We start from the raw sequence: 18,638 nt of genomic DNA, 5'->3' as shown, positions 1-18,638 counted from the left end.
TATTTCTGTTACACTGTAAAGTTTTGGAGCACTCTGCTGATAAAAACATACGAAAAAACAAGTTATTTTACCTCAGCTCAGGTATAGGCTGGAGGTCCTTGGATGAGAGGCCCTCTACAACAGGGGAGTCAAGGTTTGCTGAACCATTGCTAAGTCTGTCACTACTTTCATATCCAGATTCAGTTCTTTGAATCTTCCAGTTATCGCTGCGCACTTTAAGCGTTGCAGAGCTCTTCGATCTGTCCTTGTCATTGTGGCCTCCTCGGCTATCTGACTCCAATGAGCTTCGGCTTCCCCCAGTTTCATGCCTTTGCTCATCCTCGTAAATGGTCATTAGGCTTTTGGGTTTGCGCTCTTCCCGGCCTCCCCACATAAAATCTCTATCTTGCTCTCGGTCACGTGACGGCGACTGACTACTGGGTCTTCTCCGAGGGCTATGGTGCCTTTGCTCTTCGCTTGTCAAATTTCCGCCATCGATGCTGCTTAAAACACTGTCCACATTTAGCGCCTCCCGCGTGGGCCTCCACGGACGACTGGACCTGCTGCGGCTGTTCCCTCCATTTCGCTCTCGGGAGTCTTGGCTGCTGTCAGTGTCATATCCATTGGAGAGCTGGTTTGCTCTTCGGCTGTGATGGGCACTTCTTACAGTGGGAGCACTGGGCAACACTTGGACCCTTGAGTGGGAGTGGGAAGGTTCATGAGAGGACCTGCCGCCGAGCTGCGGCATTCGCTCAGTCCGGGTGGGACCTTTTCCTTGGCTGCTGTACAGTCGAGTTTCAATGTGGTTTTTGAAGCCATTCTCTGGAGGGGAAGCAGAGCGGGAGTAGGTCCTGTCTTGACCTGGATCTGAGGAAAAGAGGTTTCATAAGAGCTTTAACTGGAAACTTAAAACAATCTAAACAACATTCTTAAGGATTCTACAAGAAAAGCATTAAAATTCATGACTTGAGAACAACTCAACACACATTTTTTAACTGCATTTTATCTGATGCCTTTCAAGCTACACCTAATATCAAAAGAAAGTGTTATAAATAACATTGCCACAGCAGAAAATCGACCCACACTGACACCTCAACATCAAGGTACAAAGCTGCAATAAAGAACACAGGAGGGTGTGCAGAAAGTGTGGGAAGGCCATGACAACAGCAAACTTAGTGGCATTTATGTCTCCGGATGGCGAAAAGGTGTAAATTACAGCCACCAGGAGTCAATTTCCGTCTGTGGTGTCAGCACAGAAGGAAGCCAGGTCATGCATAAACATCCATGCTACCTTTGACACCTTTGACAAAATGTGTTACAGTAGTGTTTTTCTGTTTATAAATAAATAAATATGTGAATGTTGTTTTGTACTAAATCTGTGTGTGCTATTTAACAGCCACCTCTATGCATTGTAATGATATTAACATCTAAATAGCATAAAAAAACAAGTTGTAATGTTTGAGTATAAAATAAGTGAATCTAGAACTTAATATAACTGTCAGACCTTGAATATAAGCCCACAAGAGATTGAGTCCCCATCACTTCTGACTTGGCAGACTATGAGCCACAGCTAAATCAATTTCAAACATGGCTGTCTAGAGTTTTCCCTCATATGTGTGATTGCAGACTGCTTCGCCTGCCAGCTCCAAGTTGTCAACAGTCCATAAGGATGTGGATCATTTTCTAGGTGATGTAAAATATTTCAAACCTATGCTGTTACTGATCATCTGCGGGTTAATCTCAACATTTGCTCAAGTTTCTCTTGAATGCTTTGTTTCCAAGTAAAATCTTTTAGCTAATTGTCAGCCTGTGTGTGAGAGTACTGTCACCTAAGCCTTGCCATACACCTCAGCCATGACACTAGTGCTTTACTAAGACAGTGGATTTGATGCATGTTACAAATGTCCTCAATAATCCCCACTCAGATCTTTAATGGAAAGCAACACTGAGTATTAAAGAAGCAAATCACTCCATGCACTGATAAGAACATGTACAGTTTTTAAGAGAAAGTTGCATAAATGTTTAATTTGCAGGAAATTGACCCTTTATTTTTCCTTCCATCTCTCATCCCCTCTGCTCTGATCTCATTAGTTGTTGCTGTATTTATTTGTTAATAGTCATGTGGAACACAAAGAGGGAAACCAGCAGCTCTGACTCAGAGAGGGGGGATCAAGACTGGCTCTAACAGACGTCAGCATTTAATCCCCTTTCCGACACATTTCTCAAAAACTGAAGGTTACATAAGGGCTAGGGAAGTGGAAGGCTAGTTTTTTTTGTTTTGGTTTTTTTTTTGTTTTACATTTCAGCACTTGATAATTCATGTGTATATGAACAGTGCTGCATCTGCAGTCTCCTTTGATCCGTATGCAGCAGCAGCTCACCTCTGTAGCGTGTGTCCACCCTCTGCTGACCACTCCTATCAGTGTCTCTTCTGGATGAATGCATTCCCCGCAACTCTCCTGCTCTATGGGCTACTTCTTTGGAAATCTCCCTGAGGTGACTCTTGGGGTCGCTGGTTCCGATTTTCCCTAAAAACAAAACAAACAAAAACAAATGTGAGTCAGGTATTTGACTTATTTTTCTTCTCCAAGGTCTACATAGCCAATATATTTATCTTTCATTATCAATGCTAACCTTTAAAAAGAAAAAAAAAACTCAAAAGATTTCCACTTTTGCAGCACTTTAATCTCACAGATGTTTCTTTTGTCTCTAGATTATTTTCCCCATCATTGTTTTCAGTCCCCAGCATCCTTGCAGCACTGAGCAGCTGCTGAGTGTGTTTACAGCACATCATTGTAATGATGTATATTCTAGATGTTCTACATGAAGGGAAATGCAGCAGGGAAACCATGCAGAAGCTTCTGTGTCCAGTCTCTGGCAGACATTCACTTGGAAACACCATGATTAGCCATGACCCTGAAAAATGTGATCATAATGCAGTTTTGTTTGCTTCAAAAAGAAGCCCAGGGAAGATAAACATGACAGTTTACAAAACCTCTGCTGTTGGTGGCTTCATTTTGGGGATACAATACTCTCTTTCAAAGAGAAGCAAGATCATGACATGATTTAACTTTATATTCAACTTTTTTTCATTTAATTTAATTTGGCATTTATGAAAGCTGAGAGCAACTGTTGACATTTCATTTTCTAGCAGCCTCCCTCACAGTTGCATTCAGGAGAGGAGAAATAATAATTAACAGTTCAAGGATATTAAAAAATTTTACACCATCATAAGGGAAAAAAAAGTGAATGTGGAACAACATCCAAGAAAAGTTCATTTACTAGAGTTAATACTCCTGACTTGTACACTAGCATGTGCAGAACTGGCATCTCTTAGTGACTTTTCTCATCAACAAGGTAAATAATCTCATCTGTATTACCAGTATGGCCAGATTTAGTTTCTAATTTTAATTATCTCTTCCTCTTGTTGTTATCCAGATAAACAAGAGATCTGTGTCTGTTGCCAAGCTCTGTGGACAAACATTGTATATAAATCAAGCAGGTTTTCCAATTAAAAGAACAGCTATCTCATAGTGTGAGTATCTTTCTGCATGCTGTTTATTTAAAGAGCTGACCACTTTATATGTCAGATTCTATTTTACTTCTCCATCAACATGTCCTCAAACTTGATTCCCACTTGAATCCTGGTCCATATTATGTCCCTTTACCTGGTCCCCGTCCTCCACTAGTCTGCGCACTGCCCCTGCTGAGGGTCGAATGAGTCTTTTTGAGAGCGTCGTGGCCCAGCAGAGTCTTCAGATTCTCTTTGGTGAGGTCCAGTTTCTTGGGTACTGGGACTGGAGACTCAAAGCCTGCAAAGGAAAGAAAAAAAAAAATTAAACTAATACTGTTGTATTTTTAGACTGGCTTCTCCCTTTTCCAACACAACAAACTGTTCCTTCATGTGAAAGATGGAACATATATGCATTTATCAGCAAATACACAGATATTACCTGAAAATAAAATAAAATAAAAAATCTATTTAAACTTAAAAACATTGCTCTTCTTTGGTCTTTGGAGAATCTTCTAATTTAGTCAGAGTCCCTTTCAGTGCTGATGGATAGTGAGCAGCTGCCTTAGCTTGGAACTGAGGCACAGCCAGCATGGAGAGATGGAGGAGGATCTTTTAAGGGGATAAAAACCTCTCCAACCACACAAATCCAGGAACGTATAATCCTAACAGCAAAGATGTTGAGCTGTTGTCATCAACAAATTATCATTACTGCCTGGCAGCAGATGTAACCCGCATGATTTTACAGTGACCTTAACACTACTGATGGAACAATAAGGCAAATTTATTTGTAAAGCACATTTCATGTACAAGACAATTCAAAGTGCTTTACATAAATCATTACAGCAGGGTGCAGACAAGTATATAAAAATAATAATAAAAAATAAATAAAGATTAAAAGAAATGCAATTAATGAAATAAAAGCAGAAGGAATATGCTAAAATAAAATAGATAAAATGCAAGTTAAAGACAATATTAAAACATGATTCCAGCTTAAAAGAACCAGATGTAGATGTTGACTTCTAAATAAAAACTATTGAAATGCAGCAGAGAACAGGTGGGTCTTTAACCTGGATTTAAACAAACTGAGTGTTTCAGCTGATCTGAGGCTTTCTGGGAGTTTGTTCAAGACATGTGGAGCATAGAAGCTGAATGCAGCTTCTCCATGTTTGGTTCTGACTCTGGGAACTGATAAGAAACTGGAACCAGATGACCTGAGGGTTCTGGCAGGTTCAAAATGGGTCAAGAGGTCACTGATGTATTTTGGTCCTAAACCATTCAGAGCTTTATAGACCAGCAGCAGAACTTTAAAATCTATTCTCTGATGAACAGGCAGCCAGTGTAAAGACCTCAGAGCTGGACTGATGTGGTCCACTTCCTTGGTCTTAGTGAGGACTCGAGCAGCTGAGTTCTGAATCAGCTGCAGGTGTCTAATTGATTTTTTAGGTAAACCAGTAAAAATACTGTTACAATAATCAAGCCGACTAAAGATGAAAGCATGGACTATTGTTTCCAGGTCCTGCTGAGACATCAGATCTTTTACCCTCGATATATTCCTAAGGTGATAGTTGGCTGATTTTGTAATTCCCTTAATGTGTTTTTCAAAGTTAAGGTCTGAGTCCATCAGTACACCCAGAGTTCTGGCCTGGTTGGTGGTTTTTAGGTGTACAGACTGAAGCTCTGTAGTGACCTTTAATCGTTTCTCTTTCGCACCAAAAACCATCACCTCAGTTTTGTTTTTGTTTAACTGAAGAAATCAGACACATCCAGTCATTAATCTCCTCAATGCATTTACCAAGAGCCTGTACAGGGCCTCGGTCTCCTGGTGACATTGTAATATATATCTGTGTGTCATCTGCGTAGCTATGGTAACTAATTTTGTTTTTCCTCATGATCTGTGCCAGTGGGAGCATGTAGATGTTAAACAGAAGAGGCCCCAGGATGGAACCTTGGGGAACTCCACATGTAATTTTTGTCTGCTCAGATGTAAAGTTACCTATTGACACAAAGTACTTTCTGTTCTCTAAATAAGATTTAAAACAGTGTAGCGCAGTGCCAGAGAGGCCCACCCAGTTCTCCAGTCATTTAAGCAATATATTGTGGTCGACTGTATCAAATGCAGCACTAAAGTCCAGTAAGACTAAGACTGACATTTTTCCATCATCTGTATACAAACATATGTCATTAATGACTTTGGCCAGAGCAGTCTCAGTGCTGTGGTGCCATCTAAAACCTGACTGGAAGACATCGTAGCAGTTGTTTTGTGTTAAAAAGTCGTTTAGCTGATGAAAAACGGCTTTTTCAATTATCTTACTTACACTACCGTTCAAAAGTTTGGGGTCACTTTGCTATGGGATTCAATAGGGAAGTAACCCCAAACTTTTGAAAGGTAGTGTAGAAAAGGAAGATTTGAGATCGGGCTGTAGTTGCTCATTTGTGTCTTGTCTAGGTTGTCATTAAAAAGCATTGTTGTTTTTTCCAAGTTTGAGTTAAACTTTTTATCAACAAGCTGGTTTTTAAATTTACAAAAAGGTGACATTTAGTTAAAGGCAAACCCTTGATCAAATGCCACTGTAAAAAAAGTCAAAAGAAGATAAATTTGTCATCAAACAAACAGTCAACTTAAACTATAGGTATAAAAATGTACTTTTTGAGGTAAACTAACTTGAGACAGACACTCAATTGCTTAGCTTTTATGTTTCATTTAATCCGCTACTAGCGCTCTAAAAAAGTTTTCTTCTTATTACACAGTCTAGCTATACTTGAATGGCTGACTTACAGTAGGACATTACATTGAAATGGGATGTGATTAGAACAAGTGAATGCAAAGAAAAATACATCAAGCATAATAGACAGATAAATAGATCTTAAGGGAATTGTAAATCCCACAAAATAACACTCGATCCACGCCTCATCTCACCCAATACACTATTGATCTTTTTGAAATGTCAACAAGATGACTTTTGAGCTAGCCCTTATTAGGAATATTATTCTAATAAAGGTGAACATTAACAAGAAAGTAAAAGTAATAGAACAATTCATACCTTGCACTTCTCCATTGATGGAGGTCTTGTAGTGGGACAAGCTACTGTTTGGTCTTGAGGCATCTTCTGTGGTGATGGCAATCCCATCAGGGTTGGAGTAAAAAAGTAGGAGAGGCTGGAAGTGACCTTTTATACATTTGCTCACCACGTCCTTCCATCGGGACCCAATCTATAAAAAAGGAAAAAAAAGGAAATAGAAAGGTAAACTTACAGGTTTCAGTGCGCATACATGTATAAACACACTGAGCAAAAACTCCTCATGTTGGATCAGATCATGGATGGTTTTGTCTAAATCAAACAGTCGAGGTTCAGTGTAATTTCAAATAGTAGAGAAATAGAACAAATGACTCATACTGAGCTTGAGTGGCATCGCCAACTAGTCATTTTGTAACCTTAATCTGACTCAAAGTTATCCATTATCTAACTGTTAGTTAGAAGAGTTATTTTCTTTTATTTACATATATATATATAAATACACCACACTGAGACTGAATCACAGAATCACATTAGTTAAGCTGTGTTAGGTGCATGTCTCGACATTAAGGAGCCACAAAGGCAGGCTGCAGGCTAACAGATGCTTGTGTGCTCCTTAATTAAGTAAATGACAGGGGGAGAGGGGGAAGGAGAAAGTGGGCGGGGGAGGAACAGAGGAAAAGAGCTAAAGAAGAAACAATGCAAATGAGATAAAGAAAAACAAATAAAAATGTAGAAAATACATAATATTTAAGACCTATGACAAAGGAGCCTTTTGAATGCAGCTTCAACTTCAAAACTAGCTTCACACCTCCTCCTCAATGTGGGGGAAAAACAATTTTCTAAGTTTTAGTAAAAATAATTCTATTGTTTTTAAAATTTCTTAATAAAATAAAAACAATCTTGAAACTATTCAGCTAAAGTGGTTATTATGGATTACTTTTTCCATTACAAGAAAATAAGAGACCTCCAGAAATCAGATCCCCTAACAAGGTATTGTGTTAGCATTGTAAAATAACTCTAGTGATTGAGCTACATTGCAGCAGCCATACACTGGCTGGGGTTTGGTGGGGGAGTCTCAGACATGCTGGCAAGTTTTGATCCAGGTATTCACTTGGCAGGATGGCTGAATACTGTAGCGCCTTCATCTCACTCAGGAGGGGCTGCGCACACAGCACAAGCTGCTGAAGGATTGACGCAGAGCCAGCCAGCCAATGCACCACAGTCCCAGAGAAAAATTGTGAGGATTTGAGACAAAAGGCATGCTCACATGTGCACATCATAAAAAACAGTACTAAACACAAAGGAAAATGGAGAGAACGGATAAGCAGATTTCAAGCTGGTGTATTGTACATACACAAAGTAGACAAATAAATAAAAGAAAGAACACTCTTCCTAACAAAGATATGCAGCACACACAAATACACAGCAATTTAGCAGGGACCACTTCACTTCAACAAGCAAAGGGATCCATAAAAGGATCTTTAATGATTAAGCTACACTTTAATACTGCAGGACTTTGTGAAACAGAGTTGGGGATTTGTAGTAGAAAGAGTGGTGGGGGTTTTGGCTGACTTTAGTACATACATCAGGCCAGAGGGACCGGGATGTGCAATGCATGTTGCTCCACTTGACATTTAGTAGACTTATAGATAAAACATCACTGCTCAGTACTGCTGTTTGTGAAACAGAATATGTTTAATCAACTTATAACAATGCATACTTTAGGATAGTAGCTTTAGCTTCATGCTAAACCCATTACTTTTTAGAAAAAAACAAAAAAAGGCCCAAAACAAAAAACTAAATACTGTCTGCAACATACCCCAAATTCCAACATGAAACCTACAAATAGAAATTGGAATTACTTCTTTTATGACAAGTGCACATTTCTTTTAGGACTAGTGCACATTCTCTTACCTCTTTCACTGTTGCATCATCGAAGAAGATCCATTTGGAAGATTTGGTGTGGAAAGTGAAGGCACAGTAGTGGCGGCTGGAGTAGCAGATCATGCCCACGAGCTGCAGCTCTCCTTTTTTGGCATGTTCATCAGTCACCCTGTAAAAGAGCTGTGTCCACAAACACAAACACACATACATATTTTTACACCAGTTGTTCATTTGCATCAATAGGAAGGTAAGCAAGAGGAAAAGTGAAGGATGCTGACAATCAAATCTGTTACAGAGGATCCAAACCTCAGACTACCTTGAAAAAGTCCACTTGACATTTCTTTTTTGCAACAACTTTACACAGTAATCTTACTTCTTCAAGAAGTTTTTTTACTTTTTTTTTTTTTTTTTTGCAGTTTTGTTTCACAGACAGCACAAGGACACAGCTGAATAGTCTTTTTCAGAGAACAGCCTGTTCTCTGTCTCCCCCTCATAGTCTCAAAAAAACAGATTTCAAAGTGAATTGTGTGGGTGGAGGGTTCCCTTTAAAACCCAATAAAGTCACATGAAATGCTTCCTTATGAATAAAGGCCTTTGTGACACAGTAATGTGAGGGTGGGTCTCAGAAATTCTCCCGAAAGTATGCTTTGGAAATGTTTAAGAGAGCTGTCATGTAAAGGGTGTGAGTGCTTTAATAAGAAAATAAATACATAAAAATAAGTTATGCAATATGTCCAGTGTCCTGATCTGAACTACAATGATTGATTTTTGCTTGTAAAGTGTATCCAGACTTGGAAATGATGTGAAAAGGCTAATAATGAATGTTTAAAAAGTTAACAAGTTAAAAACAAATATGAAAAAGTTAAGTCCATTTAAAGTTTAAGCAAACAAAGTTCATGCAAATGTGTAGGAAGATGTCACTGAATTTAAAAAAAGGAAACACGTTCCCACATTTGGGCCAACTTTTGATTAAGTGTGTGTGAAAAAATACAAGAAAAACAACTTGTAGGACATTCAGTCTCTCTCATCTGAGTGAAGTCCATCAGCCCACATGTTCACTTCATAGGCATGCTCACACACCCAGGCGCACAAAGATGAGAGGAGGGGCTCTTTGACATGCTGACCGAGGCCAGCAGGGGCTTTTTGATCAGCTGCATGGGCCAACTGGGCATTGGGCGTTAACTGCTTATGCAACAGCTGAGACTTACAGAGAAATAAATCCCCACTTTATTTCCCACATATGTTCGAGTGCAACAAAACAAGCTAACCCTCCAACAGAGCAGACAGTAGTTTGATGAAACAGTTATGTAAATATTCCACTAAAACACTTGAGAATTTTAATTAGGTCTCTGTTTTGATAGTCTTACTTAACCCTGTTAGTTTAGGTGGAAGCTAAATGAAATGTAGATGATAGGTTAAAGCAGGCTCACCGCAGAGAGACTGAGTTGAGGTCCCAGTGAGCGGATAACATCCTCAGTGAGATCTGACTGATCAGAGTCCCATACAAAGCCTATGGTAACTATTTCTGGGGAGTTCATGAGGACTTGTCTGATCCTAATCCTCTGGCCACAGTTACTCTGGAAGAAAAGACAAAGATATAAGAATAAGACCATAATATGATCCAAAAGCAACTTCAGCTGCTTACAAAGTGGAGTGCATCGAAACATATTAAAAAAAAGACCACCTACGGGACAGTTTCGAAGGTCTCCAATCGTACTGGCTACTTGTAACAGTTCTCCGAAGGACTCATCCCGACGCTGTAGCATCTGTTGACTGAAAAAAGAGACACATGGTATCAGGTGGAGGATAGGAAAAAAAAAGGCAAGAAGAGGAAGCCATAAAGGGATGAGTAATGATTAACAAATACCGGCAAAAACATCAAGTTATGATAATGCAAAGAAACATGAAAAGTGATAGCTGAGTGGGGTGAGAGATGATAAAAGGGGAAGCAAAGAAATTCTCATGTTATGGGTCCCTTACCAGAGTGCAGTGGTGGAGATGTAATGCACCAGCTCTGTAAACGGCAGTGGGTCGGAGGATGCCCCGCAGCTCCGGCACACTGACTGTAAAGGAGAGCGTCGGTGAACAAAGAGAAGAAGTCACAGACAAAAACATACACACAGCAGATGTAATTTCAGCATGCAAAATTACTGCCAAGGACTGGTTATAGCATGTTTTTTTAAACAAGTGTGAGGGGAAAAAAGTAGCTACGATAAAAAGAAATAGAGATTTTTTCACATCCTCTACACAGATGAACAGCTAACATCTAGTTTTATTTCTGAAAATACTCATTTCTATTCAACGATTTTAATTAAGGTCCTGATAATATGTGCTGGACTTGGTGCTGTGAAGTCCAAATGGAACAAAACCCACTAACTAACTTCACTCCCATGGGATTTAGTCTAAAGGCGTATTATCTCTGTGTCTCAGAGATAGTGCTGCTTTGGGTGAAGATAGTCAGTGGTGGGCATCTGAGCCAAAGGGCAGGGTGGGGTGTGTGTGTTGTGTTGTGCTCATCTGGAAATTATGTGTGGACCATCTGTAATATATCCAGTACCCCTGCGGCAGCAGCAATGTTGACTCTGACAAGAAACATTCAATATTCATTTTTCCACAAAGGGCAAGCTGATTTTAAAGACACACTACGTAACTTTCCAACCTTACACCTCCACATTCCAGACTCATTTGATGGCACAGTGATATCTATTATGTCGAGAAACCACACCACACAGCTCTTCATCCAGGATGCTGCAGCAGAGTTTCGCTTTACCCACTGCGTCACATGGTAGCAAACACATTTAAACACACGGCCATTTTGAACGGCCACCATGGCTTATTCAGCAAAGGAACGCAAGAAAATATTATGGGAGGAAGAGCGGAAAAGAGAAAGAGATAAGACGAGAGTCAAGGTAAGACTGGAGAGAACTCAGTACAGGTAGGATGTAAGACGAATGCTGAATTAGCTGTTGATTTTGGGGGGGGGGGGGGGGGGGGGGGGGGGGGTATCACTGAGAACATTGCAAAAGTTCTGTAGTGCATCTTTAAATGAAAAACATAAATAAATATATAGGATTTGATTTCTCCTGTCCTAGGCAGTGAGTCAGTGTGTTTTTGTGAAAGAGTGTGTTTATGTACAGCTTAATCCTAACACTGGCTTGTGTGTTTGAATTGTCCACACATAACCGTATAGGCTGTTCAAACACAGACACTAAAAGGGAGGCCATGCGATTAATGTCAACATCTTAAAAGACACACAAACCTGAAATGTCTTACATAATGAAAAAAACTGCCAAAAGCTTTCAAACATCCTGCTTACCTGTTCATAAAGTGACATGGCAAACTTCTGATGTGTGATACAGGAATTTGAGGTGCAGGCATCTGTCTCCTCAGGCACGATGTGCAGGTGGATTCTCTCCAATATGTTCTCCTGTGACAGAACAGGATATTATCACATATAGGGCAGCTCATTTCCAACCCTAATATTACTTCACAGCACACATTTCCTTGGCTTAAATTGTTAGAAACAATGTTGTGAACAGCAAAGAGGTCACATTTAAACAACAAGCTATTTTAGCTTCATCCTGTGTCTACCAAATCCTTGTGAGTTTATTAAATATTAAGGTTGCTAGGTAGCCCTGTAGAGGTAACAAGCTCAACTTCACAGCTTGTTAAACTGACACTGGTTAACTCCTTACATAAATTCTCCACAGGCACATTCCTGCCAATACATTACATGTTGAATGCTTGAGGCAAAAGATCTGTGTGGTAGGAAGAAGTGATGACTACAGCGCATTAGTCATTTTGGAAAAGAAGCTGGTTATGACATTTCATTTATCCAAATAATTTTCCACCACTTATTTACTAGCATTTAAGTAACTTAATTTGATAAATATCCCAATAAGTCATAAAATGAAACAGCTTGAAGAATTGAGTAGAATTTATAGGTGGTGGGGGAAGAAAAAAAAAATCTGGTTCAGTCCTGACAGTAATTTTAAAAAGCCTGAAGGTAACACCTTCATTTGTCTAACAATGGGAAGAAAGTAAAAACACCATGGGACCACGCTGCTGTCATACTGCTCAAGAATACTTAGGTGCAAAAATTGCAAACCAATTCAGGAACAACAGCAAGAAGCTTGTGAGGAAACAGGAGGAGACAAGTAAAAATGAATGCACATCAAGTGCAAAATGAGTGCTGTGCTGAAATACTCAGAGACTTTTTTGCAAGGAACAAGACGAAGCTTTACAAAAAATATGCCATAGTTTCTGAGAAATGTTGTCTAGGTTCAAATTTGAAGTATTCAGCCATAATGTCATCTAATACTCACAACAGAGTGGTCCAATTTTTAATTACTGCACAGCAATTTCAACTCATTTGACTCACATGTAAATAGCAAGACAGCATGAAGTAAAAAAAAAGGTGTCACACATGCTCTTAGGCTAATTGGAACTTCTATTCAGAGATTTATGACTAAAACCAGGGCAAAAACACTTGCAGATTGGGTAGTTTCATTTTCTGTCTTTATGTTGACAAGCCTAAACATAACAAACATTTGCTTAAGAAGAGAAATTTGAATGATTCTACAAAGGACTTCTGGGAAATGTAAGGCCAGAATTAAAGGAGCATTTGCATCAATCAAGCCTACAAATTTTTAGAAAAATGAAATAAAACAATGTCTGGAAAAGCTCATGTACTTAGCCGAGCATATAGAAACATTTGTTAGCATTTACTTGTTTTTCAGAGACATTAAAGTACTCCTTCAGTTATTCCACTGTGTAATTGGACTTCCTGAGAGGATAAACAACAACTTCAAGATAGTTTTCAGGACACATCTGTGCTAAGAGCGTTTGGGAATAAAGTTATTTAGTAGAAGTGATTGACATTGTGAGAAGAGAACCAACTAATCAAACCAGGCACACAAGAGATTTCTTTTGCTATTTTTAAATGCAATATAATATGGGAAAACAATACACAAGGGTTGAAACACAACTCTTCTGCTTATATAAGCTGTCATGATGATATCTAGCGCTGATGTAGCAGAGAGGGTGAGGGGAGAGGGGGACAGAAGCTCTTTCAGTGACCTCGCCAAACAGTTTGCTGCAGTGCAATACCCTGACTGTGAAGCAGGGATATCACACAAATATGCAGACACCCCTCCTTTTAGGACACCCTTGTTGCCACGAGAACTTACAAAGCACTCAGCAGCATCATCCATGAAGCCCAGCTGAAAGCGTTGCTCGTCCTTAAAGGTCTCTGCCAAGGCGTGACGCAGGTTGTCGGAGGGCAGAGCACGCTCCCGACTGTGCTGGAACTGGGAGAAAATGCCCTGAAGAAGAGAGCAAGAAGTGGTTTGAACATTGGACAATTGGATTCTGTGTGTACAGAAAACATTCCTGTCACATTCACTGCTCAGCGAGCTGTCTTGATATGTGACCTAGTGAGACACATCCGTGATGACCAATAGGAGCAATGCTCTTAAGTTTTCTGTGCTGTTGATTATATCATACCTTTAATGCACAAAAAATGCATGAATCTCCGAGACAGAAGTGCCCAGGTAGCTGTCTCAAGCTGCGCCTGAAGATGTCCAGATGCCATAGTACCTACACAAGGCATAGAAAAGCCATCAGTGATGTTTATGCTGGATCATAAGAGTTATTACCATAAAAAAACCATTTCCAATGATTAGAAGCAGATGTGTGTTTTCATCAACAGGGAAGTTCCTTATTATGCAAGAGAATTCAGGATCCTAGAATCTTGTATTACACATGGCATTAAGGGCATAAACAAAGTCTCCAAGGTCGTGAGAACACAGAGTGAGTCTTCATTCAAAACACAGCCAAAAGAAATGATCATCTTCAACCAGCTCATCAGTTGTCTCGCCCTCTGAGTCACAGACCTCTTCATGACTGAACTAACAGTGACTGCTATAATGAATTATCTCACCAGCCGGGACTCCAGTAGCTGAAAGCCACCTTTAGGTACATTTACAAACTGCTGAGAAGCTCTGATAAATTTAGACAGTGACTAAGCTCTAAAATGACTAAATTAATAATGGTCATACTCTAAGATGAGGGAACATTTTTAATTCCAGGAAGAGGACAGCAACAACTAAACAGAGTGATAGTGACACAAAAAAAGTATTATTTTACCATTAATAGCTTTGCAGATTAAAAGATGACCTGATTTCCAAAAGGCAAAGAACTTTAAGGCATCATATTTCATTATATTTTTTAAGCCTGATAATAATAATTTACATGTTCAAAGTTAAAAAAAAGAAATAAAAGAGGCTTAGTTTAAAGCTTGTGAGATGAGTACCTCTTCTGTTAAGCAGCACACCTTGTAAACACATTTAATAGCCAAATAAGACTATTTCAGTTTTTGTTGTGTCTTTGTTTTTTACCCAATTCTTTATACAGAATGATCCTAGTACTGTCAGTTTCTTTTATCTATTGTTTTAAAGTTAATCCACAGTTTTTTCTATGTCGTTTTAGATGGAAAGACAATTTTGTAAATAAACTATGAGCGCCGATGCAAAACATTCAGCTTGGCCAACTCAAGGAAGTTATTTGCATGTATTCTGGTGTGTGTAGGTTTAGTGAAAATATACACTTTTTGTTCTCTAAAAATATCTTTGATAATCCCAGGTGAATAGTTTTTTTTTTTTTTTTTTTTTCTTGTTCCATTGGAGGATTTATCCAAAAAGTATCAGGCTTGTTTAGAAACTCCACATCAACTTATAATAATGAAAGGACACAGGAATATTTAACTCTGCAGACTAGACTCTTTAGGTCATATTTGTGCAGGTATATCTACACAGTAAAGCAGCACACTGCAACTTCAAAGCCTGCAGAATCTTCTTAAAAGGTCTTTTGCATTAAAACATGGTTTTTAATTCCCCTTCCTAGCATTCCTAAAAGCAGTTCCTTGTGAATGTGTTTATGGTCCTCCAGATCAGAGGATCTATTGTTTTAATAATCATTTCTACCTAAAACAGATTTGACTTCCATCTTCTTTTGGCTTTCCTTGATTTGTGGGTATCACTTATTCTTATTTTTAGAATATTCGTCTGCAGAGAGAGCAGAGTCACTGTATTTTTATTTTTATCTACATTTACTTGCCTTTTCTCATGAATGTAAACAATCCATATCCGTACCAAGTTAATTATGGTCTCAGTCTTTTAAATGTAAAATCTATTCATATTTCCTCAAAGTTCACATTTCACCTTATGCCTTCTAGAGATTACTTTGATTTCCACAAATAGCGTAAAGCTTCTGCAACTCACTGCATACAAGCAATGAAGAGTTAAAAGAGACTTTTACTTCAATAAAATGCCAATGTTGTGCCTTGTTAAATAGTCTTTGTCAAAGATCTCACTCAGCTTAAGCACAAACTGATTCCATCAACAAACAAAGCATGGGGCAGACCTACCTGCACAGCACTGTTGAGGAAGCAGCTGTTCTGGCCCGGTTCATTTAACAGTCCTTTGGTGGGGGCCAGAGAAAGCATGCTTCCTGGCTGGTATGATTTCCCCAGATTGCCTCCAGGCTTCCTGAAGAACTTGACCCATGCCATTGGTTAGTACAGACTGCCTATAGACAGGTGGGATAGTCAGATGATAGGGCAGGTTGTTTCTGGGATCAAATCCCTTGGCCCCTGAAGGAAAAAACACCCCAGCAGTCCGAGGCTGTGACTCCACAAGCTGCAGCAGCTGCCCTACCACACATGGGCTTCTAGTCCATGTCAGCAGCTCACGGAGAAGCTTCTTTTACTTTGTGTACAATAAAAAAAAAATGTTCTCAATTTGGAGAAAAAAGTCAACTCAGAAAAAAAAAAGAAAAAGAAAAACTTATAGTCCAAGTCTTCACTTTAGCAAGCCTTTGATGAAAAGTTGTCTTTTACTTGAGAAAAGATGCATTTTGAGGATGCAGAAGAATGGCTGTATTTGCTTATATAACCACGGATGAAAGCTTCACAACTGCTTCAGAAGGGGTTGCAAACCCTCCATCAGCAAGTTTTCCGACATGATCCTGGTGCTCTTGCAGACATTCAGATGCAATTATTTGTCCCTCTCAGAAGTTTGCTCGTAGTTTTATCCAGGAAACGTGGCTGGGCTGTGTAAGACAAAGGGAGAATTAGACAGAGTGACATTATAGAGACCAGTTTAGATCCTACTTATCAGTTACAGCTGTTTAACATTTAGACAAGATTCATTATTTAACTGAAACTTCACTTTTCATTTCTATTCTTCCAGGTTTATTTTAAACTGAACATGTCATGCATACCAACAAAGCTTATCCATTAACTTTTTACAAACAACCTTTGCAACAGTAGTGTGTCAGAACAAACTCAGCTCTAACTTAGGTTGAATTTTAACTTAAAGCCAAAATTATTCAGTCCTAACATATATGACAACAATGACAGATTCACAGTCATTCATTTAAATGCACCTATTTCTGTGTATTTATTAACCTAAAGTGAGTAAATCTGCTTGGGTTTAAAGATCTCTCTTTTTTTTTTAAGGGGAATCCAGACAAAACCCCAAATTGAAGTTATTAGTCAGCTATTTGTGGCATGAGATTTTCAAATCCCCTACTACTTCTTGACTGTTTTAGCTATGTCTGGCAAAGCTATTCTTCTATAAACTCAACCGCAAAGAATGACTGGTCTGACCTATTTCCTTTTTTCCCCCCTTTTTTAACAAGTTGAGCAGTAGCGAACATTACACTGAGTATGCAGTTCAATTTAGAAAACTTGCACTCCATGCAGCTTCAACAACACAGTGAGCAACACTAACAAAATCTGCAGTGAATGTGCATTGTGCACATAGGAATAAAAGACTTATATTATCAACTATGAGAGGTTTGATGGATGAACCTGTTTGTGCTGAGCGAGGCAGTGGAAGCTGTCTGGGTTATTACATTGGTGAATGCCTCAAGTGATCTATACAGTCACAAGCTGTAACTTTTGATAGGTTTATTGGTGTTTACATATGCTTTTATTCTAAATAGAGGCAAAGCTTGTCTTCAGACTTTATGAAAAACTAAAATCTTGATCTCAAATAATAGCACAGAACAAAGAAGTATTGAGATATACTGACTGATCCTCTTATTCACAAACACCTAAAAATATTTTACTATTCAGTTTAAGAAAAAAATGCCCTACTTAGCATAAACAATTAAACTGCCCTCTTGTGACAGTTCCCAGAACCATTGTAGTTTCAGCCTTATCCTGCTGAACCACATTTACCGTCCTGGAATTTTAGGAATCCTACACAGATGACGATGTTGCAACACTGCAGGTATGCAGAAGTTAATGCCTTAAACCGAAGTTTAGTATTTACACTGCAGAATCAACATCTTCACATGATTTAAGTAAACATGCTGAAGTCTCGGCCTCTGCAATGTGCAACTGGGCTGCTTAGCAACAACGTTCCAAAGCAATCACTTAAGTTCAGAGTTGCTTAAGAGCTGTTGTTTTTGTATTAGCAACAGGGCCGATAAAGAAATCTGTACAATCCTCGTGTACAGACAACCAATAACATCATATAACTTAAGATGCTGGTATCTGCGTGTCATAAATCATCTACAGCCAAGGCATGGGTATCAACTTTGTCAGTGTATGATGAAACTGAAAAACAATTTAATCACATGTCCTATGTTGCACAATTCCAAGTGGGAGCTTGCAAACACACCTTTCTCAATCACTCTAAGTCCTACCTCTAAAGAGCACACATAAAGATTCAAGAAGTGACCTTAGCAATACTCATTTAGCAGCAAGTAAAAACAATGCCACACATCTTCATGCCCACACTGTTCAGTGTCAAAGTGATGGCACTGAGAGCGATGCTAGCACATGTTCTGCTTTGTGACAATGCTGACAGCAGCAGCAGCACATATGGCTCTGCCTTTTTGTCTCCAATATTTAAGAATAATAAATAATAATAATATATTTTATTTGTATAGCACTTTATATCGCAGGGAATATCAAAGTGCTTACAGAAAACAGGAACCATAAGTTTTAAAAAGTCAATAAAATACTATTTAGCAGTATTTAATTTTATTATACTGCTCCATTTTAATTACTATAACATTACATTATCCTTTCTCCTAGGTAGAAGTGACACCTGCTGACTAAGTTAGTAATACGATTAATCTGAAAGACTGTGATACTATTTGGTTTATGGTTAAAAGAAAAGGCCTTCATGTATCAGACAGCATTGGGCATATTATTATTATTATTACTACTA

At 38.8% G+C, this 18,638-nt stretch overlaps 1 protein-coding gene across 2 annotated transcripts in view; it reads right to left on the bottom strand.

Annotated features, from left to right (window-relative positions):
- Positions 1–18,638, bottom strand: part of LOC121640141 (inactive ubiquitin carboxyl-terminal hydrolase 53) — a 28,678-nt gene that overhangs the window by 5,780 nt on the left and 4,260 nt on the right. For both annotated transcript variants that reach the window (XM_041985805.1, XM_041985806.1), the window contains exons 2-13: positions 15,821–16,503; positions 13,900–13,992; positions 13,584–13,718; positions 11,711–11,821; positions 10,375–10,457; positions 10,083–10,167; positions 9,825–9,971; positions 8,425–8,574; positions 6,535–6,703; positions 3,648–3,791; positions 2,361–2,507; positions 72–846 (exon numbers count right to left, since the gene is read on the bottom strand). In XM_041985805.1, the coding sequence (XP_041841739.1) occupies positions 72–846; positions 2,361–2,507; positions 3,648–3,791; positions 6,535–6,703; positions 8,425–8,574; positions 9,825–9,971; positions 10,083–10,167; positions 10,375–10,457; positions 11,711–11,821; positions 13,584–13,718; positions 13,900–13,992; positions 15,821–15,964 (2,183 nt within the window). In that variant the 5' untranslated portion in view covers positions 15,965–16,503. The remainder of the gene's footprint in view (positions 1–71; positions 847–2,360; positions 2,508–3,647; positions 3,792–6,534; positions 6,704–8,424; positions 8,575–9,824; positions 9,972–10,082; positions 10,168–10,374; positions 10,458–11,710; positions 11,822–13,583; positions 13,719–13,899; positions 13,993–15,820; positions 16,504–18,638) is intronic.

Source organism: Melanotaenia boesemani, chromosome 5 (assembly GCF_017639745.1).
Source record: "Melanotaenia boesemani isolate fMelBoe1 chromosome 5, fMelBoe1.pri, whole genome shotgun sequence".
Lineage (NCBI taxonomy): Eukaryota > Metazoa > Chordata > Actinopteri > Atheriniformes > Melanotaeniidae > Melanotaenia > Melanotaenia boesemani.
This window is presented reverse-complemented; position numbering and strand designations above follow the sequence as displayed.